The sequence below is a fragment of the Aotus nancymaae genome, unplaced genomic scaffold (assembly GCF_030222135.1).
Source record: "Aotus nancymaae isolate 86718 unplaced genomic scaffold, 86718_ANA_hifiasm-v0.15.2.pri h1tg000029l, whole genome shotgun sequence".
Lineage (NCBI taxonomy): Eukaryota > Metazoa > Chordata > Mammalia > Primates > Aotidae > Aotus > Aotus nancymaae.
The window spans coordinates 54,583,016-54,609,581 of NW_026988442.1; the positions used below are offsets into that span (position 1 = coordinate 54,583,016).

The 26,566-nt window shown below is 40.8% G+C and overlaps 1 protein-coding gene across 2 annotated transcripts in view; it reads left to right on the forward strand.

Moving 5' to 3' along the window:
• ACVR1 (activin A receptor type 1) overlaps positions 1–26,566 on the forward strand; it is a 91,401-nt gene that overhangs the window by 21,124 nt on the left and 43,711 nt on the right. For both annotated transcript variants that reach the window (XM_021665908.2, XM_021665907.2), the window contains exons 3-5: positions 17,199–17,462; positions 19,809–20,020; positions 23,641–23,740. In XM_021665908.2, coding sequence (XP_021521583.1) covers positions 17,199–17,462; positions 19,809–20,020; positions 23,641–23,740 — 576 coding nt within the window. The remainder of the gene's footprint in view (positions 1–17,198; positions 17,463–19,808; positions 20,021–23,640; positions 23,741–26,566) is intronic.

Genomic DNA, 26,566 nt, shown 5'->3' on the forward strand with positions numbered 1-26,566 from the left:
TATAGTGGTCTTCGTTATATAATTGATGAGTTTCCAAGGAGGCATACAATTTGACAAGTTGCTATAGCCAAAACTGTGAAAGCATCAGTACTTAAAATACTGTTATGTCTATTTCATTGTATATTAGGTTCATAATATTTGATCTCCTTCCCATACTTACTGACATATATTATACTTCTCCATTGTCCTACATGGTAGTTGCTCATTACATACAGCATTTGAAATGTGGCCAATGAGCGGAAATACTCTGTACATATAAAATATAAGCTGGAGTTTGAAGACAATAAAAATGTAAATTCAGCTGTTTTTTCCTACTGCTCTGAGAAAACTTAGAATTACATTGGGTGGCTCACATTTTGTTTCTGTTGGACAGTGCTGTTATAGACCATTTTAGATACCTAGCCTATAGTCTAAGCAGCGTTGTTAAAGATATTCCCATAATATGGCACTTGAGTCAGTTAGTGCCAAGAAGGTACGGAAAAGGATCCTGAGCGGCAGTGTTGAAGGAATTAATAAGAGGAAATGGGCTTGTTTTAAAGCTGGGAGGATTTGATGAGTTAACAGTCGTTTTCAGTTGGGGGTATTTTTATCCCCCAGGGAATTCTTGACAATCACTGGAGACATTTCTAACAGTCAAATTTCTAGGATTTTTTTTTTATCTCTTTTAAATTGCTAAATAATATGATTATTATTTAAAAATCTAAGGAGTGTTGAGAATTAAAGTCTCTCCAAATTTCACAGTCTTCCATAGTTACCATATCAATTCTGTATGCTATTTTTGTTGTTGCTATTTTGGTGGTGGTGTTTGAGACAGGGTCTCACTCTGTCACCCACGTTGGGGTGCAGTGGCGCGATCTCAGCTCACTGCAGTCTTCACCTCTCAGGCTCAAGCGATCCTCCCACATCAGCCTCTTGAGTATCTGGGACTACAGGATTGTGCCACCACAGCTAGCTAGTTTTTTTGTATTTTTGGTAGAGACAGAGTTTTGCCATGTTGCCCAGGCTGATCTCCAACTCCTGAGCTCAAGTGATCCACCGACCTCAGCCTCCCAAATTGCTGGGATTACAGGCTTGAGCCACCTTGGCTGGCCATCAGTTCTGTATGATATTCTGCCTTTTAATTTTATTTATTTATTTATTCATTCATTCATTCATTCTGAGGCAGAGTCTCACCGTGTCATCTGGGCTGGAGTGCAGTGGCATGATCATGGCTTACTGTGGTCTCAACCTCTTGGACTCAAGCAGTCCTCCTGCCTCAGCCTCTCAAGTAGCTGGGACCACAGACAGGGCACCATGCCAGGCTGATTTTTGTGTGTTTTGTAGAGACAGGGTCTCTCTGTGTTGCCCAGGCTGGTCTCCAACTCCTGTCCCAATGTGTAGGGATTACAGGCGTGAGCCACCGCACCCTACCTCTGTGGTATTTAGCAGTTCACATGATATCATAGGTGGACCTGCAGGGTAGGCAGGGTATAAAAAAAAAGAGAGGAAGAGACAGAGAAGTGGAAATGTAGTGTAAGGAGAGAAGGAGAGGTGGAGAAAGAATGGGGAAAAGTCAGGGCAGAAAAGGGCAGTTATGGAGCAGTGTTAATAACCATGCCGTTGGTTGTTTTTTTTTCCTGCTTTCAGCTCTTAAGCTGTCCAAGAATTTGGCAACTAACCTCTTAATGCCACAGTGAACACATGTAATAGATATAACAAGTTAGTTCAGGCTGAAATGGAAATGGAAATAGATTGACACTCAGGTTTTGCTATTTAATATACCACTACCACTAGGATGTTTACAAGTATGGTAAAGAGCCTATCCTTTAATTGCAATTGCTGGGTTTTTTTTGTTTTTTAAATAGAATATCCAGTGAGTGCTATCGCCTGGCATACTCTAATCATAATAGCAGTGCCGTCTTTCCTCTGACTCAATTCCCTATTGTGTATGTGTGTGTGTGTCTGTGTGTTTTCTACAGAAGGCTTTTTTTTTAAGACAGAATTTGGCTCTTTTGCCCAGGCTGCAGTGCAGTGGCACAATCTCGGCTCACTGCAGCCTCCGCCTCCTGGCTTCAAGTGATTTTCCTGCCTCAGCCTCCTGAGTAGCTGGGATTACAGGCGCCTGCCACCACACCTGGCTGTTTTTTTAATTTTTAGTAGAGATAGGATTTTTACCAAGTTGGCCAGGCTGGTCTCGAACTCCTGACCTCGTGATCCATCCACCTTGGCCTCCCAAAGTGCTGGAATTACAGGAGTGAGCCACCACGCCCAGCCAGCATTTTGTTTTTATATATTTAGCAGGAAAATTTTAAGACCAAAGAGAAACCCTATTTATATTGGTTCAAAAGCAAATGTTAAGTACAAATACTTAACCAAAAGAGGTAAGTGATGGGGCCAATAACAAAAATCTGTATAGCCCTGGAGCTTGTCTGCTACTAAGTGAGCTTTAGGCTACTAGGTTCAAAAGGAAATAGATCCATCTTTGATGTTTATAGAACAGTTAAGGCATCCTATTATCTGTGCCTTCATGAAGCTAGATCACATTCTTGGGGCATAAATAAGAGAGTTGTAGAGATTTTGTTCTAATACATTTTATTGGGTAGTGTACTTCTCTTAGTCCATTAAAAAAATAACTTTTACCCCTTTGTCTCCCAAATGTCTCATAAATATTGATTAGAAATAGTAGTAACACTTCAAAGATTAGTTCCAAAACAGCAACTTTTTTTTGTAGAGTTTGAGTGTACTTCAGAACATTTCTCAAGTTCTATGGAATCTAAATGCTCTGGGCAAAAATTTTTCACCACTTATATTTGGAAAATGCTTTCCAGTGTAGCTACCTGTTTGATGATTATAGGCAATATTTAATGAGTGCTTAATATGCACCAGATGTTGGGCTGGCTTTCATGCATTATTTCCTATAATCCTTGCAAGTGTCCTCAGAAGACAGGTTTTTTTGGATGTGCTTTTGGATGGGTTAAAGCTCCTGCTTAAAGTTAGACAGCCAACAAAAGGCATCATATACTTTGAGGAATGGTGTTTAAAAGCTTCAGTCATTATCAGTCCTCTTCAAAATTTTGCATTTTTTTTTTGTGCCCTAAATTAGCTACATCCACATTCATATTACGTCTGGTGCATGCTAGAATCCAGCTCAATCCAGTTTGTTTGAGAGGGTGAGAAGAGAGTTTGTAATAGCAAATGATGAGGCCCCTTCACCTGGGGTTGTGTTTCTTACTTCTCTTGTCTCTCCTAGCAGTAATCATTTTTCATGTTCATTATATATACAACTCTAGCTGCAGGAAGAGTTTTATTTGCTCTCATAGAGAAGAGCACTTGAGTCCTAATTACCTGTGTATCCTTCCCTTTCCTTCCCATTAATAAGACTAATCATGCTCTAATACTACTATTATGCCACCAGGGTGAAGGCAGAGCCTCCATGTTTGGCTTTTCTTTTGTCCCTGTACGCATTTGCTGGTGAAGACTATGACACAATTACTTTAAACGGAATATTGCTCCTTTGGAAATATTTCAAAGCTGAGACGACCCACATTTTATTAAATTTGTAAGCCACCATTAGATTTTATTAGCAAGGAACGCCAGACTTAGGCAGAGTTTTTTCACAAGAGATTTTGGCCTGTCCTAGAGAAGACTGCTAGGTGCTAAATTATTTTCTGAGTTAACTTGATTTTAGCGTTCCCAAAACCATCACTAGTCAGACTTTCCAGCCCCATTACCCAATGAGGGAAGGAGGGAGATAACTTCAATGGACTTTTTGTTAGGGTTACAAAGGTGCCCCTCTTTGCTACTGGGGAGAAGAATAGAATAAGCCTTTCTTTGATTTTCTCATTATTAAAGATTCAGGAAGTTCTTGAAGGGGTGAATGAATGTAAGAGAAATATGTTAGTATTAAATTTGTTGCTCTTATTTCTTGTTACTGTAATTTAGCTCTTGTTCAGAATAAAATCTTTTTCTTTGGCATAACATCAGTTGGAAGATGTTTTTAGGAAGAGAGAGATGACATATACTAAGCCATTTGCTACTGCTGGGACCTATAATGTAAATATCTGCTGAAGCGTCATACTTTTTAAGACACTGCTTTTTTGTTATCCAATTTTCTTGTGTTACAAAATGATCCTATATTAGTTGATGCAAGGTGAGCTGTGACAAAGCTTCCTTTTAGCCTTTCCTTCCTGAGAAGTGTTTGTTTCAGCCATAGGTAGTTAAACTAGCGCCACATTCTTTTTTTTTTTTTTTTTCTGGACAGTATAAGAGGGGTATGGATAGCAGTAGGGTATGGAGGGACGGTAAAAATCCTTTCAAAGAGAGTCAAATATTGGACAGATGAGAAAACAAATTCAACCGCCGAGATTTCCCTGTGGTCAACAGTGTGCTGCGCAGTCACTTCTAAGTGTTCTCTTTTATAAAGACAGGTCTCCAGCGTGAGAGGATGAATGCCATCTCCTCTTTATGGAAAATCTTGTAAAGCAGAAGGTTTGTAGGCATGTCGTATATGCCACTTTCACTCTTGAGAAAGGAGAACAAGGAAAATAAAACACACTTAAAAATTAATTTGCAACTCTTAAAAAAACTGCCCTCCAGAACTTTCCTCTGCAGCCTGGGATGACCTCAGGCAAGCTTCCGTAGATAATGGTTATTCCTAATGGCCATAATGACTCAGAACTCATGTCATTCCAAGATAGTGTAAGACACAGGTGAGGTGGCTTTCAAACTTTTGACTGTGACTCACAGCAAGAAACATTTTGGAGTAAGACCCACTGCATAGAGAGTGCCCACACACATCTGAAATGAAAATTTCATGAAACAGTAATTACTCTTACTATGTTTAATGTGCACCTATTTCTTGTCTTTTTAAATTTAATTCAGTTTCATTTCACTTAAAAAGACAGAAAGAAACCTTGTCTTAGACTATGAAGTTGATTTTGCTAGTCAATAGTGGGTCATACCTCATATGGAAATTAAGAAAGACAACACCAGTCTGCTTCCAGGGTTCACTACACAGGAGTTCCTACTGCCCTCATGTGATAGCTCCGACACCTGACCGTAGGTTATCTGGTGTGTTCCCAACAAAGCTGGCCTAGAACCTTTTATTTTTTTCACAACTCCGCGTAGCCTCACCGTCCTTCTCTCTAAGCCAGTGGTGATTTGGCAGCAAGAGGGAAGTATACATTTGCACCTTCTCAGCCTGGGTCATAACACGGGAGCAGCTGCGGCCTGATTCTCATCAGCTGAATCTGAGCTCTGCAAGCAGGGCGTTTCTTAGAGCCGTGGTTAATGCTACGTCTAATTCTTCGTTATGGGCTAGAATAGAACATGGACCTTCCTGAGAATGTGTATGTGGGATGTGGGGAGGAGAGATGTGGGAAGGAGAGAAACAATAAAAGGAAGAATGAGAAATTTCTTTTGGGCACTTGGTGGTGACATTCACCTTAAAAAAAAACCCTGCCAGTATTTTTTGAAATTGGTGATTTGGGGACTTGGGGTGGGGCTGGCCCCTTCCTTTTATGTTCCAATGCATCTGTTTTGTCTTCTGAATTATGGTACCTACACCAAAATAGTTTCAATTGAAAAACAATAACAGTAAAACAGAGATTCATTCAGAAAAGTTATAAAGAATGGATAGGAAAAAAATTACAGTGCAGTTTAGAATTTGACTCTTCTGATACATATATACTGCAGTGTACCATGTAGACTCACAGTCACGATTTTTTTTTATCCTTAACTTCACGTCCTAGTTCATATGCTTCACAATTTCAGTTTTGCAAAGGGTTAGGATAATGTTTGACATAGTATTGATGGTCAGAGTCAAAGAGTATATTCTGAAAGGCAGGCCCAGACCATGCATAGGAATCAAGCCTTTTCTCAGGAAAGAGACGAGGTCAGAATGCCATCATTAGTCATCCTCTGTTTCACTGCGTCTCTGTGTATATTCTCCCTCACCTCTCTGTGCTTGTCACCACCTGGTACTATGGAGACAATAATGGTCCCACCATAATTGCCGTGAAGAGTCATAAGACTACATGCAGAGTGCCCAGCACATAGTGAGCCCTAGAGCGTGAGAGGCCAGAACATGGAGGTGTCCATTGTTTTATCCCTGGCGTCTAAGACACTGCCTGGTATGCACTTGGTGCTCAATAAGTATTTGACAACTGAACAAATAATGTTGGCTTGGATAATAATTATGGTAATAGAAAAAAGATAGTATAAGAGACAGAGGGACTGATCTGGGCTAATCACATGCACTCTTTCAAATAATTATGAGTTTGGGAAAAGACGAACTTACATTCTTTTAATCAATTTAAATTAACAGAAGTATCAGTTGACAACGCTGGTGATATAAACATATGGTTCCTGCCTCAAGAAGTCACAGTCCAGTTAGATAAAGCAGAGGTCACAGCATAGCATGAGGGGTATGGACAGAAAAGGCATTCATCCGCATGGAGCTGGGTTTGGGACTGGTGATACAGGGAGGCTGAGTTTTGAAGGATAAATAGCCATTAGACCAGCAGAGGAGGGACTAAGAGGGATGTTGCAGGCAGGGGAAGGGTGAAGTCCAGAGACGTGAGACCATGAGGGACCACCAAGTCATGAGACGGAATTAAGGTTGAGAGTTGAGCTGGCAGAACCTTGTGCAAAGGTGTTTGTCTTCTGTCCCGAAGGCAGTGGAAAACTGGAGAAATTAAGTAGGTGCAGTTTTTGTGTTTTGAAAGAGTGGTGTGTGATGAAAGTGGATCATAGAGTGTGGCAAGATGAGAAATAAACGGATGGGAAAGCCTCATCCTCCTGCAGTTCAGGGGCAGGCAGGCACACATGCTCCCTTTTCAAAGGCATCCCAACTGTAGCAACTGAATGGTGGCACACAAAACAAAACACAAACAAAGCCTTAGTGCGAAAGTAGAACCGTTACAGGTGGCTCACAAATGATAATAACAGCAGTGACAGAATAACAATCATCTAATAATAATGCTATTGCTAGTTTTGTTATGAAAGCAGAAGCCAGAGCTGCTGACTTTTCTAGCAACTTTTGCAGGACATTTAAATCCCTCTAGCTGGCCCTTTGTTCCTGTGTTGCCATGGAGTGTCAATAAGCCCAGCTCAGAATAACCCAGGCAGTGAAACGAGAGGTACAGCTTGCTCACTGGCATGTTGGCTGGCCAGGTTACACTGTTTTCATTGCTCCCATCTTGGGAGGAGCCCTGGGCAGCTGGTTGCCCTGGCAGCTGTGAAGGTGTATGTCTCTTGGCTGCCCAGAGTTTGAAACGGAACCAAAACTTGGCTGCCTACTGAGCATGTGCAGCTCCTGACCGAGCTGATAGCAACTGAAAATAGCCCACTGAGCACCTGTCCCTTGTACACCAGCCCCTGGCCGACTGCCATTTAGGACAATGTGGACTTACTCAGTAGACAGGTGAGATGCTGAGCAGAGTTTAATGGTTCTTAGGAAGATCTTGGGAACTGGCCTTACTTAAAAGGAATAAAAAAAGCAGCAGGCTTCTGATCAGCTCCATTTGGTGCTCTGGGGTTAATGGGTGGCCGTATGTACATACCGGCTCTGTATGTACAGTATGTGCCTGAAGACTTTGTAGCCTTACTCAGCCAAACAGCGGTCCGGTAAACTAAGTAAGTTTTCTCTTGGAGGGAAAGGCTTTCCTAAAAGTCTCCTAGTGGTAGCCATCCATGGTTTATACAGCCTCAGCTTTAGAAAGTTTTGGAGTTAAACTGTTTAGTTTCATTTTATACCTGCTCTTTAATCCCCAGTGATTATTAGTCAGTTATTTCTACAAGGTGTCTCTTTGCTAGATTGTTATTTCTCAGCAGTCCAAATGTGGGCACAAGTAGAACCACAGAATAGAATCTCAGCATGTCAGGAGCTGTCTGTTCCCTTTTGGGATTTCTTCCATTTCCTTCTGGACTTTCATCTCTTCGGTGGGCTTGCCGTTATTGGACAGACTTGGTGGCCAGTGTGGATGGAAGCAGGCTCTGGAAGGAAATGCTTCTGAAATGACTGGTGGCATTAAAGCTGCTATTTAAAAGTGACCCTTTGTAGATACTTGGGTTATCTTTAGGTTGTCAGTGATCTGCAGCTACAGGAGCCAGAGGGAATCTGCGGAAACTCTTGCTTGTTGCTCTCGCCTGGATTTGTGTTTAGATATTCTTGCTCTCCAGCCAGTGTCCTCGTGACACATCTCAGATTTAGCTGGCTTTCTTCTGCCAAGGTCCAAGATTATTGTGGAAGCTGGGAATGGTTCGCCATGGCACAGATTGAAGGGGAGGGATTGTGTGTTTGAAAAGCCAGTTCTGGTTCACAGCACTCAAATGAGATGCTTTCTGTTTCTACCTGGAGTGTAGACACCTGGAGTCTTTCTGTGGGCTCAGGGGTAAAAAGAACAAGCTTAACATGACTCACATTTAACTGTCTCATGGTGACTGTGGGATCTTTATTCTATGACCGATAAGCCAGTCTTGTTCAATATGTTAAACCGGAGAATTAATGAATTATTTTGGACTATATTAATTAGACTGATAGGGGAAAGAAGATACATAAAACAAAGATCAAGTTATAAAGGCTGTCATACCGAGGCACAAGCATGTCTTCCTGAGACTGAAGACATGGGATTCCTTTCTTCATTAACCTTTCATGGAGTTCTAGGCTTGGTAGGGCCTTGGGAAATGAGTGGGGAAACTGGAGGATAGGGAAGTAGCATTATCAGAGGCTTGGGCTCTGCCCCGTTTTTACCCTTTTTACTTTTATTTTAAAATCTCTTTGGCTTCATCTAGGATGAAAAGTAAGTACAGTAGCCCCCTACTTATCCATGGGGAATATGTTCCAAGACCTCTGGTGGATGCCTGAAATTACAGATAGTATTGAACGCTATATGTACTACATCTTTTCCTTTGTCTAGGATAAAGTTTAATTTATAAATTAAGCACAGGAAGAGATTAACAACAGTAACTTAAAGTTAAATAGAACAATTATAACAATATGCCAGCATCACCACTCTTGTGCTTTGGGCCAGTTATTAAGTAAAGGAAGGGATCCTTGATTGCAAACTGCAATACCATGGCAGTGGATCTGGCAGCTGAGACAGCTGCTCAGTGACTAGCAGGAGGGTACCATCTGCAATGTGGATACGCTGGACAAAGGGATGATTCACGAACTGGGCAGGACGGAGCTGGACAATGTGAGATTCCATCATGCTGCTCAATCAGCACACAACTGAAAACTTAGGAAATGTTCATTTCTGGAATTTTTCGCTTAATATTTTTGGACCGTGGTTGACGGCAGGTAACGGAAATAGTGGAAAGTGAAACGTTGTATAAGGGAGGACTACTGTAGTCTGGAAGTTACTTTGTTCCCTCTGTGCTTATCTCTGGGGTAGGATAGGTTGTCGAACGAAGGAAGGGGAGTTTAACTAATGGAGGACATTTTCACCTATAGCTGTGGGTGCCACAGTGCCTAAAGGCTGCATTTCAAGACTTGTTAAACACATTGAAACCCTGTACAACTTTGGAAGGGTTTGTCTCTGTGGTTTGAAAGCTTCCAGAAAGGCTGTAGGGGTGTGGCGGGGGCTTGCCGATGGTAACCAGAGCCAAGCTTGGCAACCTTGGAGGAGGCGCAGTCCCTGAATCCCAGAGAAAGAGGTAGAGTAGGACACAAGAAAAGAGAAATCAAAGCAGAGGACTAAGCACAAAAGCCATCGGTTTGTTCTTTCTCCACTGTTGTGTCTCATCTAGAGCCCATTGTTAAGTGTTTCCTGTAAAACCAAAATTCTCAGTGGAGAGCCCAGGTAGGAAAGCCTCACTGAAATGCCATACACTGCCTGGTTAGCCCAAGGAGGTGGGGGAAACAACGAAAAGTGAGTCTGCAGAATCAGTATTTCTTCCTGTAGTTTGAACAGAGTTTCCAGCCAGAGACATTGAAGAGAGGGAACCACATTCCTGGTTCTCTCCTAAGACTAAACAAGGAATGACTTCTGAAATGTTTACGATTCACTGGGACTTTCTTCCCTCGTCCTGCAGAGTATGCTACTGTCTCTTACTCTCCCTGTAACTGGAGCTTCACTTAGACATGGGCATTGGCACATATGCTGAGGAGACAGTATTTTTTAGTTTCTAAAGTATTCCGCAGTAGGCAATTCCCGGTAGGCCTTGTAATCCTTTGTTTCTCTGAAGCAGAGATTCAAGAAGTTGAAAGACAAAATGAAGAAAGGGGTCATTATTTTCTCCCATATTAAAGAGTTGTTTTACAGACATGCTGTATCTGTTAAAGACAAGTCTTTGCTACATTCTGAGAATCATAAAAAGCATGGAAAAGACAGACCAATATTGTCTTAGGTCATTACCCCACAGCGTTCTTTAATTTGTTAGTCACTTGAACACAGGCTGAGTTTTTTGGCTTCTAAATAGAAGGTGTGGCTGCTGCAATAGGCTTAATTTACAGAGATTATTTCAGAGACAAGGAGTCAGCCCAGACACAAAATAAACAGATGGCACTTTCTTTTTTTCTCAGCTTCAGCAGTTCAAATGCAGGGTGACTTAGGACTCCTTATCACCTTCAGCAGAGCAAGAAGGGGAAAATGATGTAATTCACTCTTCCCCACTCCCTACTGAAGGTGCCATTATTTCACTGATAGGGAAAAAATATGGCAGCAAAGACCAAGGAAAAAATGACAGCAAAGAGCAGGGGCAGCTTTATCTCTACTAAGCAGCCAAGTCCTGCACTGACCCCTCCAAGCTGACGAGTTGCAGGCATGTGTTGTGTTTTGATGATTCTAATCACCGTAGCCCAAAGTCCTCAAATCAACCATCCAGAGAAGGACCACCCACAGAGCCCAGCTGTCCTGTTAATGTATTAAATAGTTCCTCATTTTTTAAGGAACATTTGTATTTTACCTGTTTCTTTTAACAAACTAACAAACAAAAAACCGACCACACCACAAAAAGTACTAATTTTCTATATTCGTGAGCCCAGCTAGGTGAACAGATGTGACGGTATGGCAAGCTCCTCTAGGGAGAAATGGTTTGCACAGACACGCCGGCTTGGTGACTAAGCCTTGCCTTAAGATCTGTGCTGACATTTAAAGACTTCATGGGCTAAGCCTGCTCTGAAAACCAGCATCAGGTCTCTTGCCATCTCTAAATCCTTTCTGTGAAGGGAAATTTCATTCCGAAGCAAATAGTCATCAGGCTTGGACTCCTGCCAACCACTGAGGTTGTTGTGGGGTATGTAATGAATGGGGAGCAAAGTGTTAATGGATGCAGCTTACCCTCATGGAGCTTACAGTCTATAGGAAAGGTGACATTCAATGGCCATGCAGACACAAGTATGGCTGTAGCTAACGGGGGTTCCTACTTTAAATCTGGGTGTGTGAACACAGGCTTCTCTGAGCAAGTAACATGTAAGGTGAGGTCTGCACAGTAGATAGGCACTAAGTAGGTGGAGAAGTGTTGGCTGGAGAGAGACAAGCTTTCAACATGGAAGGAATTCCATACTTACAAGGACCTGAGATCCCTAAGCAGAAAGAAGAGGCCTTTTAAGAACTTTCAGTAACTGAAGAGGAGGCTGAAGAGCCTGCAGGGATCAGGTCAGCCAGCACTTGTAGGCCAGGTTAATGACTGATTTCCATTTTGAGCGTGATGGAAGCCCAAGAGAGTCAGGCTTGTGCACCTGAATGAATGGGAATGCCATTTCCTGAGGCAGGGAACACTGGAGGAAGAACACATCTGGAGTTCAAAATCTTGGAACTTTTTGTTGTTGTTGTTGATAATCAGTTTATATGCAATCTCATTTGAATGACTCTATTTGCTCTCATAACTGCTGAAATACATTTTCTTCTTGGCTTTACAACTTAACTGTCAGTCTCTCAGATAGGGAAAAAAAAATGATTTGAGTTCCCTAAATGAATGTTTTATAATGAGAGATTATTTAGGGACTGGGTGTATTTTATCCCTGAGCGTGTAGCCTGTCCTCTTGTTAGAGGATCACATGCCCTTCACTAGGCATTCCGGATGGACCTTTGTGTTTCTGTCTTAGGAGCAGACTTGCTGGCAATGATACCTAGCATTGCAAAATCCTTCTTAAAGCCTTTGTTTAATGCCAGAGATCTCAAATGCTTTCAGATTCTGGAGAGGTGCCAAACTGTGGTCCCGGATTAGGAGACGATGGAAGGACTCCCATAATCTATAAACCTCATATAAGCTTGCCATTTCAAATGAATGAATTGTTTCGAGTTATTGGAAGGAGTCCAGGGATACTTGAGTTCCTTTTTTAGCTATACAAATTCTGAGCTATTGGACTTTTATAATTACAGTCTAATTTCTGCATTATGATTTGTACTACTTTGAGAGGTGAACTTGTAAAAAATTCAGCCTGTTCCCTTTTGCTGCCTTGTAGGACAGATCATGGCCATGGGCCGGTTTACTTGTACCATTTTCTTATTTGTCTTTTATGTCAAAGACATTAGTGGGAAATGTTGGTTTTTGTGCACTGTTTAGAGTGAGACTCAGTTTCAGTGCCTTAAAGCATTGCAGAGTGCATGACTGGGCAGGCGTGAATAGGTAAATCCATAGGGTTGTGATTGCTAAAGTCCCACTGAAACATAAATGTGAATACTTTTACCGTGAAATACAAGATTATACCAAACTGTGGACAGTGTCTAAAAGTCCGCGATGCTCTTTGCTCTGCCTCTCTCTTGGCCAGTCTGGTATTAGCCTTGGAGGAGGTGTGCCCAGATGGTGAACTGAGTATTGTTCAGAGCAGGAAAAATCTTTTTAACGAGCTGGCCATGGTGAACTCCTGGGATTCCCAGCCTGCACTGGTGGTTTGCAGAGCCAGCCCTGTATTCTCCCTGGTGGCACCGAGGCAGTCTCTGTTTGTGGTCAGAATTCCCTGCTGTTTCCAGCCAGCCCAGGCTGTGAGTGTTTTCACACGGCTCTGGCTCTGGTGATACAAAGGGCACACAGTGCCAGCCATAACACTGAGTAATGCCGGGAGGTGCCTTCTAGAACAAACAATGTGGGTGAGCTCTGCAGAGAGGGAATACCTCTGGCTTGACATTTAAATTACTGAATTATTCAAATGAATGTCAATTTGGTAGAGTAGACTTTCTGCCTTCTGCCAGGGCACTTCCTGGATATTCACACAGGCAAGTGTAAAATACTTTACATCAGATATGGTGCTTCCTGTCAGGACTGTTGAAAATCAGTCACAGAAAGTGATTATCTGCTCCTTGGTGTTTCTTGATGTCTGCTGTATTTATATCACAGTCTGAAAGATTAGGAATCCACACACCCATACCTGTGGCCCTGAAAGTGGTTTTGGGATCATTCTTGAACCCCACCCCCACTCCCACACCAAATAAAATATCACAGGCCCACACATGTCATGCTTATTCCTAAATTTGACAAGACTAAAAAAGTGAGTCATGGGCATTTTGAGTCCTGCTGTCTTCCTTAGAATTATGGATATTAAGATCTGAGAATGCCATTACTACCTTGCTTTTAACCTTGTTAACTTAGTAATTCTAGTTCAGAAAATCCTTCCGTCTACTCCACTCTGTCAGATGAAATTGCCAAAGTGGCACGTAGCGAATTTATGTGTGTGCACTTGTGTGGTCATTCTGTCATTCTTAGGAATTTAGGGTCTTCATTTATATTTGGGTGTATATAAAAAATAAATACATGAAGGACTTTTGTAATTAGTCATATGGGAATATACGAAGTAAGAAGATTGAACGGTAGATGAGGAACAAAATAGGAAAGAGAAGTTAGTGAAGGTTTTGTACTTCCCCGTTAGCTAACTGTTGGACTCAGCTCAGGGTTCTTTCATATCAGAGATTGAGTTAATTATTACATATCATTAACTGTTGTGTTTCCTTCCCTTTTTCTCCATTGTGGAGGGTAGGGTAGATGAAAACCCTGGTATTTGACATCTTACTGAAAAGAGTCACCAACATACAGGTAATTAACCCCTGATTGTCTACATACAACTACAGGAAGTATAGAAAGAGTTTAAGTAGAGTGCTTAATAACCAAATGGATCCCTTTGACTTAGTTTGCCACCCTGAAGGATTAAAGCCTAGGTACCCTACAGAGTTAGGTATAGTGAGTTGAATTTTACTGATGGTGATATTTACCCGAGGCTGTCACGTCTGGCAAAACGCTTTAGGTTATAGTCCAAACGTTTGTCAGGCTGCCTGCACAGCCTGTCAAAAACTAGAGACCCTGGAAAAGCAGTGCCTCTTCCTGCATCTGTGGACTTAGAGTTTAGTTTGGGATGGAACTTTAAAAACAGAGTTAATTTTGAGAGCACATTAGAGAAATGATTCTTGTTATTACTTTATTTTTTTAAAATTTGGCATTTTTAAATTACAACCACAGGTGTCCTTAATCCTTTGTTTCCCTGGACTGTCCATTTCTGGAGGACCAATGAGCGGGCTCTCTCTAGTCTAGAGTTGCTGGTTTATTGTTATTCTTAGCAGCCCGTATGTGCAGCAGGCTGAGTAAATCATACTCGTCAATTCATTATCAGTCCATGAACAGCACTCTCCTACTTTATTTTATTTTGCTCCTTTGTCCCAGTACTAACGCCTTACTCCCCAAACCAGCGTCAACAGGCACATACTCTTAAATGGGTTAGGTATCTATCCTGGGGTATCTATCATCTTTGAAAAATACTCAGGATTTTAAAATACATATTTGTGTTTCAAATTTACATAAACTGCATTATTTCGGTTTTTAGCCTAGTCTTTTCAGTTCCCTGCTGTAGATCACAAGTGAATTAGTCTGACACCATGAACTCTCCCCCTCACCCCACCCATCCACTTCCCTCCAAAGAATCATCACCTGTTGGGCAGCATAGTTGGCAGCCCTCAGCGTGCTTTGTGCCATTCAAGAGTGGCAAGCATGTCTAGACTCCCTGGAAATATTATCTTTCAGCTCTCTTTTGGCAAGTGTAAACTTTTTGCTGGATTATGTCAACAGATATATATGTTTCTCATCCTCATAGAAATAGATTGGTGCTGGAATTTCCTTCGGATTTCTCCAGGCAAAGAACATAAAGACTATCTCTTTGCTCATTAAAACTTTTGCTCATTAAAAATGTTTGAGGGCTCTTGATTCTCAGGGGTGAGACTGGTGACATACATAGACTGTCAGCGGCTATTTTGGATTTTCTGCTTTCAGGCATGTCTTTGCTCTTGGATGAGCCCCTTGTGGTTTTCAAAAGAACTAGCAAGTCAATTATAAATAGAAGGCTGTGTCTGTGTGTCTGCATGCACTTACTCTGTGGGCCGAGGCACCCACATTATAGTGGGCAGTGAACTATTTTTCCACTTCTTTGAAGAGGGAAGAAGAAAGATTAAGAATGCTTTTCTCTTTTTGAGATAACCCACATCTCTACACACACCCACACAAATCTGTGTAAATGAACTTGACATTTTCAAAGACCTTACCTTAACGTCTCCTCTGGAAAGCACAGCCACCCGACCTGTTATTTTAAGAAAGAAGCATTTATCTCACAGACTCACTACTGAGGGTTCAGGGATTAAGGCAGCTTCTATATGCCATAGACCTTTGAAGGGAACTCTGAAAGCTGAATTTCCTTATATGAACAGTGCTTCGGCAAAAGTGGCCTCGGCTAACTAATCAGTGGCCTCTAGGACTTGGCTGTTTACATTTTATCCACACTTTCCTTCCCCACTAGTAGAAACTGAGACCAGCAAATCTAAACTAATCGTACTGACAAGGGAAGAGGAAAGAGTAACGTGAAAATGAAACTGCAAATTCGTATTCTCAGAAAGAGACAATTAAGCGGAGTGATTAGGTGTGCTTCCTTCTTCATCCATTTCTGCCGCTCTTTCCATTGCACCTTGAGTGCACCAGGTGTGGATTCTTCCTGTGGTCCTACTTGTCACCTTATTTTTCAAACATTGTTCTATTCTCTTTGTCTCCTCGTGCCCTTGTTCTCCATATTTGGCACCAATTTTTTTGTTCCTGCCAGCCAAAAATTCTGAAGCAGCTATTCCCACTATCATCTGTGTAAACTTCAGTGTTAACCACTATTGAAAAAGTTAGTCTAGGCATCTAGCTGGAAATATTGGTACCAGGGATTGTAATTATAGATTGTGTATTCTTGCAAACTCTTTTTTTTTTTTTTTTTTTAAGACAGTCTTGCTCTGTAGCCCAGGCTGGAGTGCAGTGGCGTGATCTTGGCTCACCACAACCTCCACCTCGTGGGTTCAAGTGATTCTCCTGCCTCAGCCTCCTGAGTAGCTGGGTTTACAGGCGCGCACCACCATACCCAACTAGTTTTTGTATTTTTAGTAGAGATGGCGTTTCACCATGTGGGTCAGGCTGGACTTGAACTCCTGACTTCGTGGTCTGCCCGCCTTGGCCTCCCAAAGTGCTGGGATTGCAGGCGTGAGCCACCGTGCACAGCACAAAATCTTATTATATTATACGTTGAACATCCCGTATCCCAAAACCTGACATCTGAACTGTTCCAAAATCCAGACCCTTTGAGCATTGACCCAATGCTCAATAGAAATGCTCATTGGAGCGTTTTGAATTTTGGAGTTTTGGAAATGAGGTGCTCAGCCGGTATAAATACAGATATTCCCCAATCCAGAAAATTTTTAAATAGGAAACATTTCTGGTCCTAAACATCTTGAGTAAGGGATACTCAGCTTGTCGTATATTTCTGTCATGTGGCTTCAAGAATGTCAGCATTCCTTGTTTTACTAGTTGGTGGGATTTGTACAGAGCTAGCAAGAATTGGTATTAATAGCTGCCATATATTTAGGAGCATTTTTTTGGAATGGAATAAAGGTGATAAACATTATGTTCCAGTAAAACATTTTATTTTGATGCAGTAATTGGGATCTGAGAGCCAATCAAGCTGAAGGTTATATGAACACCATAGGGGGAGAAGCTCATTTTCAGAAGTCTGTGGACAGATGATAGCCAATCTTTGTCTTAATATGATCTAAAAGGGTGCACAGCTTATATAAATGAATTGCTACATTGAGAGGCAAGTATTATTTGTTGGTTGGTTAAGCGACAGTCACAGAATGTGGACCTCTTGGTCAATGGTAATGCTTAGCTTGACTTTCTGTTTGATAGAGGTGTTTGGAATGATCATTCTCTCAATGAAGGTGAAACTCATACAGTAATTCTTTTTTTCCCTACCTTTCTCTCCTTTGCAGATGAGAAGCCCAAGGTCAACCCCAAACTCTACATGTGTGTGTGTGAAGGCCTCTCCTGCGGTAATGAGGACCACTGTGAAGGCCAGCAGTGCTTTTCCTCACTGAGCATCAATGATGGCTTCCACGTCTACCAGAAAGGCTGCTTCCAGGTTTATGAGCAGGGAAAGATGACCTGTAAGACCCCACCGTCCCCCGGCCAAGCTGTGGAGTGCTGCCAAGGGGACTGGTGTAACAGGAACATCACGGCACAGCTGCCCACGAAAGGTTCTTGTGGACTTTTCTATTTTGAGATCAAGGGGTTTTGTTAGTGTTGTCCTGAGTCTGTGTGGGTTAAAGATCTAAGTAGCTACGAGGCGTTCCACCTACATTTGGAACCAGAGGTGAAGAGCTACAAGGAACGTAGCCCTGGGTGAAGAAGAGAAAGGACCAGCCTTTTGGCAACTAAAAGAAGGATGGGCATTTTGGGGAATGTAAGCAAGGTGACATCCGTCTTGGGTACAGCTTGGCTGATCAGTTAGCTCTCTCTTGGTTGCTGTGACTCAGGTGAACAGCTCCCAATACCTTTTTATTTTACAGAGCCATGGTGTTATTCATAATTTCTGAAACAATTCTGCTTGCAAATACTCATCTCTATGTCAAGTGTGTAGGGAGGAAATGGAACGGACTGGTGACTGAGTGGAATGCCTTTCCTGTTTTATGAGGAAGGAAACAAAAGAAGGCTCACTGACCTCTTCTCCCATATCTGATGCCCAGTGACCTATCACTGACACTAGAAGCAGGATGAGATTTCACACAGGCCCTGTAGTTTATGTGGAATCTTCTCTCTACCATATTCAATACAGATTGTACATGTTGTGGAAACCAATCCTCCTTTGAAACTGTTTCCCTGTTAAATGAGCCCTAAATTGCATAAATAGTCTGCAACTATTAACGTAGACTCATTCTAAGCGAAATTTATTCTCTTACCATATAGTACATTTTTAATAGGTTTAATTATTTAATTTTGTACTCAGAAAAAAGAAACAAACCAAAAAGTGGAGGAGTGGTAACAAGGAGCATCCAAACCAGAAATGTCAGCCAGCAAGGAAGGAGGCAGAAGAACAAAAAAGCTGATGCAAGATCATGTTCTAGTAATTTTGAAGTTATGGTGATGACATTAAGGCATATAGAAAAGGTTAAATTCTGACAAGCAAATGGGATTGAATAGTCAAAAAAAGGATTTTAAAATAGATCAAGTATCGCTTCTTGGCCTTTTGGCTAAGATCAAGTGTAAAATAGATCAAGTATTTACATGGTTAAAACTAAAAGCGTCCTTGATGGAATAAAATTTACTGTTAGACTTTGTGAGTTAAATTTTTATTAATTGAGTGGATAGACATGAAGAAATGTCTAAATTCATACAAAAATTATTATACCAACAGTGTGAAGTTTCTAATCTGCAGATCACTCTGCTAGACCTTGAGTTTTAATAGAAGATTTTTTTTTTTTTTTGAGACGGAGTTTCACTCTTGTGCCCAGGCTCCATGGAGTCCAATGGCGTGATCTTGGCTCACTGCAGTCTCCACCTCCCTGGTTCAAGTGATTCTCCTGTATCAACCTCCCTAGTAGCTGGGATTACAGGCTCGTGCCACCATGCCTGGCTAATTTTGTATTTTTAGTAGAGATGGAGTTTCTCCATGTTGGTCATGCTGGTCTTGAACTTCCGACCTCAGGTGATCCGCCCACCTCGGCCTCCGAAAGTGCTGGGATTGCAGGCTTGAGCCACCGCACCTGGCCGATTTTTTAATTTAAAGACATTCTCATTTAATTAGGGAGGCCATAGTATTTATAATTCAATGTTGCATTTTGTTAGTTTTCCACTTTCTCATACAAATGACATATGCCATGGAGTATGATGTATGCCAAGCTATTGATTAGTTGGGCTTGGAAAGTTAAAGAAATATGTAAGGGAATTTAGGCTTGTGATTGGGTGACTGAAGAGACCAGTAATATGGAAATGAGTAAGGCATATGTAGGGAAGAAAAGGGCCTGACGACATAATGTTATGAAGAGGTCTGAACCCAGGGAGTGAATCAGTGAATGAATGTCTGAATAAGTAAGTAAATGAAGAGAGGAATGAATAGGTTCCTAGGCAGAAATTGTGATGTAAAAAAAAAATCAATGAGAGATCAGCAGTAGACACCCAGGATATACTGAAGACAGAGGCCACAGATTGGTAATTTGGTTTTAGCTCAGATAGCCCTTTCTCCTAAGGATATTACAGTGTAGTATCTGTAAGGGCTTGATGGTGAAACATACCAAATCCAAGTTGCTAAGACTAATAACAAAGATTTGTACAGTACTTTATATTTTAAAAACACTTTCAGATTCATGTATTAATACAATTGATTCTCAGTGGAATTTAAAAAAATTCTAGTTGTGTCTAATTGAATGATGATTAAAATGGCTGGGCCATTGGCCAGGTATTAGGAAGTGTTTTAGTTTTAATACTTTGTGAGTTATGACACTGTGTGGTTGGGATCAGGAGCTACTTGTTAGGATATTGGTTGCGCTAATAATAAGTAAGCAGCGATCCTTACAACCAATTCCCCCTTTTCCCCCCAACTCCAGGAAAATCCTTCCCTGGAACACAGAATTTCCACTTGGAGATCGGCCTCATTATTCTCTCTGTAGTGTTCGCAGTATGTCTTTTAGCCTGCTTGCTGGGAGTGGCTCTCCGAAAATTTAAAAGGCGCAACCAAGAACGTCTCAATCCCCGAGACGTGGAGTATGGCACCATTGAAGGGCTTATCACCACCAATGTTGGAGACAGCACTTTGGCAGTAAGTCATGACCCCACAGGGAATCCCAAGCATAAGGAAGATGTCTGGAGACACATTCTTATTTCGAGCCTGAAACGCTAACCAGTAATGAGTGACTGAACAGTGTACACACATGCTGTTGGTTACTTATGTCCTAAACAAGCACATGCTGGCACCTGTGTAGTCTTCCCATATCAGAACAGCCATTTTAGACAGACATTTAAATAAGAGACGGGATTTATTTTAGTAGTGTTGGTAGTTAGCTACTTTTCTTTGAAGAGTAAAGCAAAAGAGACAGGAGAATGGTAGCCTGCAATTTTGGAGAGTTGGAATTCGTGGTCTTCAGTTACTCTATTTTTAGCCACGAAAGTGCTCTTTTAAAAAGACACCTTTTGCTTACTATTAAAGATGAATTTCCTTTCTAGATTATTTCAGCACCCTGTAATTTAAGGCTTAAAAACTTGACATCCAAAAAAGCAGCTTTTAAATTTTGTATGCTCCTGTGGTGCCCCCTTGTGGAGTGCAGTCATTTGGTTAAACCCTTGTTGTCCAATAGAAACGTGTGCAGCACATATGTAATTTTAAATTTGCAAGTATCCACCTTAAAAACAAACAAATGAAAAAACCCCAGAAGTTTCTTAAAAGTAGAATTAATTTTAACAGATATTTAACCAAATGCATCTCATTTTTGTCATTTCAACGTATAACTGATTAAAAAATTATTAATGTACATTTTACATTCTTTTTGCTTTTGAAGTAAGTTTTCAAAATCTTGTGTATTTTACAGCTATAGCATATATCAGTTCACACTGGCCACAGTTTACTTGTTCATGGCAACATGTGTGTCTAGTCACTAACCCATTGGATTGCACAGTGTTAGAAACTATTGTATTTATACATTAAATTCTTTTGCATATTTTCAAATGATGAAATCACATTAAAAAGTGACTTTCTTTTTTTATTTACTTTTTAAAATTGCTTACCAAGTGTTCATTTTAAAGAAACTTTGAACTTTAAATGGGGAAGGGATATCACTTGCTATAAATAGAAGGTTAGCATAAAGTGCAAAAGGAAAAAATAATAGCATTCTGCATGGATGTTATACTGAGTCTGATGCTTACTCTGAAAAAAATTTGAGATTTGTGGGTGTTAAGCGAGTGTAAGAGACATGCTAATACCAATTTGAGACTCTCTCCTTGTGACAATCTGATGAATTGAAAGGCAATCAAAGTAATAACTTTCTAATGTGATTCACTGTTACTTAATGTCGTTGCCCATGTGTATTTGGAATCATTTCGCAGTAAGACGTGTTCTGCTATAAAACAAGTTTCAAAGTGCCAGATAGTTCTATAGTTACACTTGCCCTGCAGCTCCCCTTATGCTGGAGAAGACTTCCCCTCACCATTGGCCGTCTGGGTAGCTCAGATGCTACACCCTGACAATTGCAGGATCCACCTGTGACAAGTTGTCACAACATTTGGTGGTGCCTGATATGGGCTGGGAAACATCCCATTCTACTGCCTGCCCCATCACTGGGCCACTTTTTGGTATGTAAAAGGGGGAAGTAACCTTCCATAGCTTCCACTTACCTACTGTTTAAACTGTGTTACAGTGGAACTGGGGAAAGCGAATGCAGTATAAGGATATTTCATTTCAAAAAGTAGAGAAATACAATTTTTTTGTTAGATATATACTTAGAAGTCTATTTTAAGCTTTAAGGAAAATTAAATGAGTTTATTGAGTTAGTAGCAAGAAGATGTGAGGATGAATCCTGACAAAGCTTTAGCAAAGCAAGATTCTAAAATAAGTTTGTTAGAACTTCATTCTTCAGAGCTGCTAATGTAACTAATTACCAAGGGCAATAATAGGAATATTTGGTACAAATTACCATTTAAATAGCTTTTAGAATTTTGAAAGAGGAATAGAGCATATGCCAAAATAGTCTTTTAAATTCAACCATGTCATATGACAGTATATCATGATATAATAACACAGTAAAGAACACTATTTAAAACAAGTTGTCATTATTGGTTTGCATACTTGCTTATTTAAGCAATATGCTCATTTGTATGTTTCAACAAAGCATACCCTTACTAAACTGCACATCTACATTTAAAAACAAGCCTTGGCCATGCATAGTGGCTCACACCTATAGTCCCAGCACTTTGGGAGGCCAAGAGGGAAGATCACTTGAGGCCAGGAGTTCGAGACCAGCCTGGGTAATATGGTGAGACATTGTCTTTAATTTTAAAAAAGAAAAGAAAAGAACAAAAGAAGGCTTGGTATCTGGGAGTTGAGATATATGCTTATTAGTCTTGGGTTGATGGTTTTTTTTTTCCTTCCTTAGGTCTATGAACTGCATTTAGAAGCAGGATTATACATTATGAAAAAACAAAACATTAGTTTAATTTTCAGAATTATTCTTCTTGAAAAAAGACTGAATGAATAAGGAGAAAAAAGAACCGCAAGAGAGAAAATGGTTAGGGATATATGAAACTCTGCTTCATCTACACTCATTTTCTTGTTGATTATCCCTTTTGTGGTTTTTAAGGGTTCTAAATTTCTTCCGTTGGATGTTCAGCTTTTGGTAATTTTGCCGATCCACAGTACTTCACAGTGGTGCTCAGAGGAAGTGAAAGAAGATGAAATTCACACAAATCAATGTATTGTTTTAGTAGGCCAGCCAAATGTTTGGGAAAGGATGAGCTTTGATGAATAATAACTGAATATTACTGCAATCCTACCTCTGTCATCCATGGACACAGTATTGTTTATTACTGATAACCTATGCCTGATACCAAAAGGCTTTCTGGTTCTTGGCTTATGCTGAGAGTAAGAAGGAAAACTTTATCAATGAACTAACTGAGAATCTTTTTGCCAACACCTTCCTTTGTAGACGTTAACTTGGGGCACTGGTTTTATGTTTTCAATGAAGGCTTTGTTTCCTTCTCTGATTTGTGAGTGATTCATATTAAAAAATGACTAGTAGGTGTTAATATAATTTTGCTTCTCACCTGCCTAAAAGGAAACCTCCATCCAGGCAGCCCGTTTCTGCCTGAGCGTACCAATTTAATGATCCACATGGTCATTGGAGTCTTTTGTTACAAACCACATTAGAGCTGTTTGTTCCTTATTTCTAGTTTGTTTGTTCCTAATTAGAGTTCCTTAGTTGGTATGGCAACTAAAGTGAATCATTTGACAGATACTTAGTGAGCATAGCAGAATATGGTAAATTACACCCAGTTCTTGAAGTTGAAAGGACGTCCTCCACTTTCTGTTCCACCTGCTATTCTCTCTACTGTGCTCGGCTCTGCTTCTTGGACTTTCTGATTTATACCTTCAACTTTGGCTGCTCAGCTTCTTTCATTGTATATTTTATTTTGAAACTCTGCATATAGGAAAGGACTGCTGCTCCTTCAGGAAAACTTATCATATATTAGGTAAGGTGCTAGCTTCTAGTATTCCAAAGAAATAAAGCCAGTCCTTCTTCCTTCTTCCAGAGGAGCTTTACATGCACACTAACAGGCCATGCGTCCCGGGTTGCTGCCCTTCATGTGAGTTACAATGTCATGCATGCTAGTACTCCAAAGTGGGGGCTGTATTGCTCAGTAGTTTCTTTTCCCCCTTGTCTCAAACTACAGGATTTATTGGATCATTCGTGTACATCAGGAAGTGGCTCTGGTCTTCCCTTTCTGGTACAGAGAACAGTGGCTCGCCAGATTACACTGTTGGAGTGTGTCGGTAATTCTTTTTTTTCCTTTCTTTGTGGGTAATATGCAGTGTTGTGGTTTTCGAAGTAAGATGGAACCTGGAAAATCTGCTTTTTGTTGCCTGTTGTTTTCTTATTAAACTTAGGAGATGTGGTCACTATCCTGTCTGACTCATGTCGGAGCACCTGAACTTGTTGAAGCTCTTATCAAAGGAGTCTATCACTAGTTAGTACAGAGAATGCCTAGTCAAAAGCTTTCAGTTGCAAGTGGACCCTTTGGGAGGATGAGAGAATGATTTGATATGATTGCTCTAAAATACCTATAGTAAGGAGCAACCATATCAATTCATTCTAAAAAGATGAATTAATTCATTCTAAAAAAGCCCAAATGTGCTCATTAATTTCAACTACAGTTGTTCTCTTCTAAAAAATGAATTGATATGGTTGCTCCTCACCATAGATATTGGGTATAAATTTATGTCCTTACCATAGATATTGGATATAAACTTATGTCCTTTTTTTCAGTTTTAAGCTCATGAACATTTCATGTGTTTGTACACATCACAAATATTTTTAAAGATTATGGAGCAGTCCATGGCATGGTAGTGTAACTATAACCATACTGCTTGAGAAAGGCTTTGCACACATTGCTTCTTTCTTTTGAGTTCTCAGAAAAAATTTCCAGGAATTGGGGGTTCCTGTGTCAAAATTTGTGAAATTTTTTTTATGGCTTGTGTCATATGCTGCTGATTAGCTCTCTAGGAAGATGGTACAAAGTGCCTATTCCCTGATTTTTGTTAGCTTTACTTTTGTGTGGCAGGTATTTGCACGTTCCATAACCATTTTCATAAGTTTCTCTTTAAGATGACTTGCAAGGATGGCTGCAGTAGTGATAATGGGCTGGCAGCGTCTCTACGCCTTCCTTCTAGTGCTCCTGGTTTCTAAGGGTTGGACTTTGCAGCTCCTGCCATTGCATCTTTTGTTTTTGGGAGGTGACCCATAAGCTGCCCCTACCACTTGGCTGCTGTTCTCCAGATTTTTTCTTGTTTTCATGGAAAGAGGGACACCCCAAGCTGAGTAGTGGAAAGGGGGATGGACAGAGGTAGGAAGAGCGGTGGCTGCCACCCCAAGGCACAGGAATAACCGGCAGGAGCTTGGTTGTCCTTTCTCTAGGTCTACAACTATTGCCACCGTTTCCCCCTTCTCGCTTCTCCTCCACAGCAGATTGTGAACAGAGAAAGATGGAAAAGCCCCAAATGTGCTCATTCATTTTAATCAGAGTTGTCCTCTTGTATCAACTAGTATCTTATTTGATTATGAACAAGATTATCTGGGTAGTGGTGGGAAGACATTGAGGGGATCCATTTCCCTGTCTCACCTCCCATCTCTCCTCCTATCTCGTGCATGCTATCTCAAGATTAATCTTCAGAGATTGGCTCCAGAGTCCAAAGGGCAAATAATAATGCACCTTTAAAATATAGAACCACCTTTCTGGTTCATAGATATTCTTCAGCATTTTTTGGAAAAAGTATAAATGTAATTATTGCATTTTCTTGGGTTAGGACTAAAGATTTTACTAAAAGCAACGCCTTTCAGTAGCTTGTAGTTTGTTCATGTGGTTCAGCTTTTAGTAAAAATATATATGATAAACTGCATGGATGCTATGTTACCATTTTTGCTTCGAAAACATGGGAAGTTGGGTTAGGGGAGTCATTTCTGGATGATGATCAGTGAAACTACAAATTTCAGGTGCCTTACGGGAGCCTTTTGGTGGGGCTCCATGACCAGGGCTTTTGGGCAGCTCTGCTTTTTTTTAGGGGCTTCCACATCATGATGCATTTGCAGAAAGCATTTAACAACTTAAAAACATTTAAAAACTATTGAAAAATATTTCGATTTCAATTTACCTACCTCAGCATCTCCTGCTTTCTTTAAAACAACAACAACAAAAAGGATTTGATGTAATTTTATGTCCACAGTTCCCTGGGTTATTTTGCCCTCATTCCTAATGAGAAAATGAGGACAAAGGGAAAATAAAGATACAAAATAGAACCAAAGGCAGGAAAAGATGAGCATATCATTTTCTGGCAGCCAGTATTTGTAGTATCTTAGCACTAGCCCTCACCTTGAACTATAAATGCTGGGCAAATTGCTATGACTTTATTAAAAGGACTCCTGTACTAAATTATATTTGTGTGACCTAACAGTGGCCCACAAGGAGCACTTGTTAGCCACATTCAACATCCTTTTGGGTTAGTTGTTGGTATTTAATAGGGACATTATTTTCTTGTCCTGTAGTCTAGATTTAGTGGTTGTGGTTATGATTCAGGTGTGTCTCCTGGACAGACCTGCTTCTCTCTCCATGTTTGGGTTTTCAGTTGCTTAGTGTTGCAGCAAAGAACTGTATTCCTGTAGCTGCAGGTGGTGCTGCAGCTGCTTAGTAGAAGCTGTGTGATTCCAGCAGCCACTTGCCTGGGTAGAAAGCCCCACTCCCCTGCAAGCCGTATGTCTTGCTTTGTTATCTAGGCTGATTATACCCCTTGTTGATCCTCATAGTCTTGTGGTAATTACCTCCTCCTCCAACCTCCCTGATCACCCCTACCTATAATTAAAGAGAAGAATGGAAGAGGGAGCATGTAGTTGACGAACTGACAAGTGTGTTGCTGCTGCAACAGGGGGCCATGCACCAAACAGATGAGATCACAAGTAGCGTTGCCACATTTTCGAAAATGTATTCTCCAAGTGACCTTTTCAGTGTAGACCACTGGCAGCGTCACAGGAGCCGTCTGACAAACAAATACCCATGACCAGTGTCAGAAGAAGTCAGAACTGTCCTGGGATCATGTGTGTATTTAAGA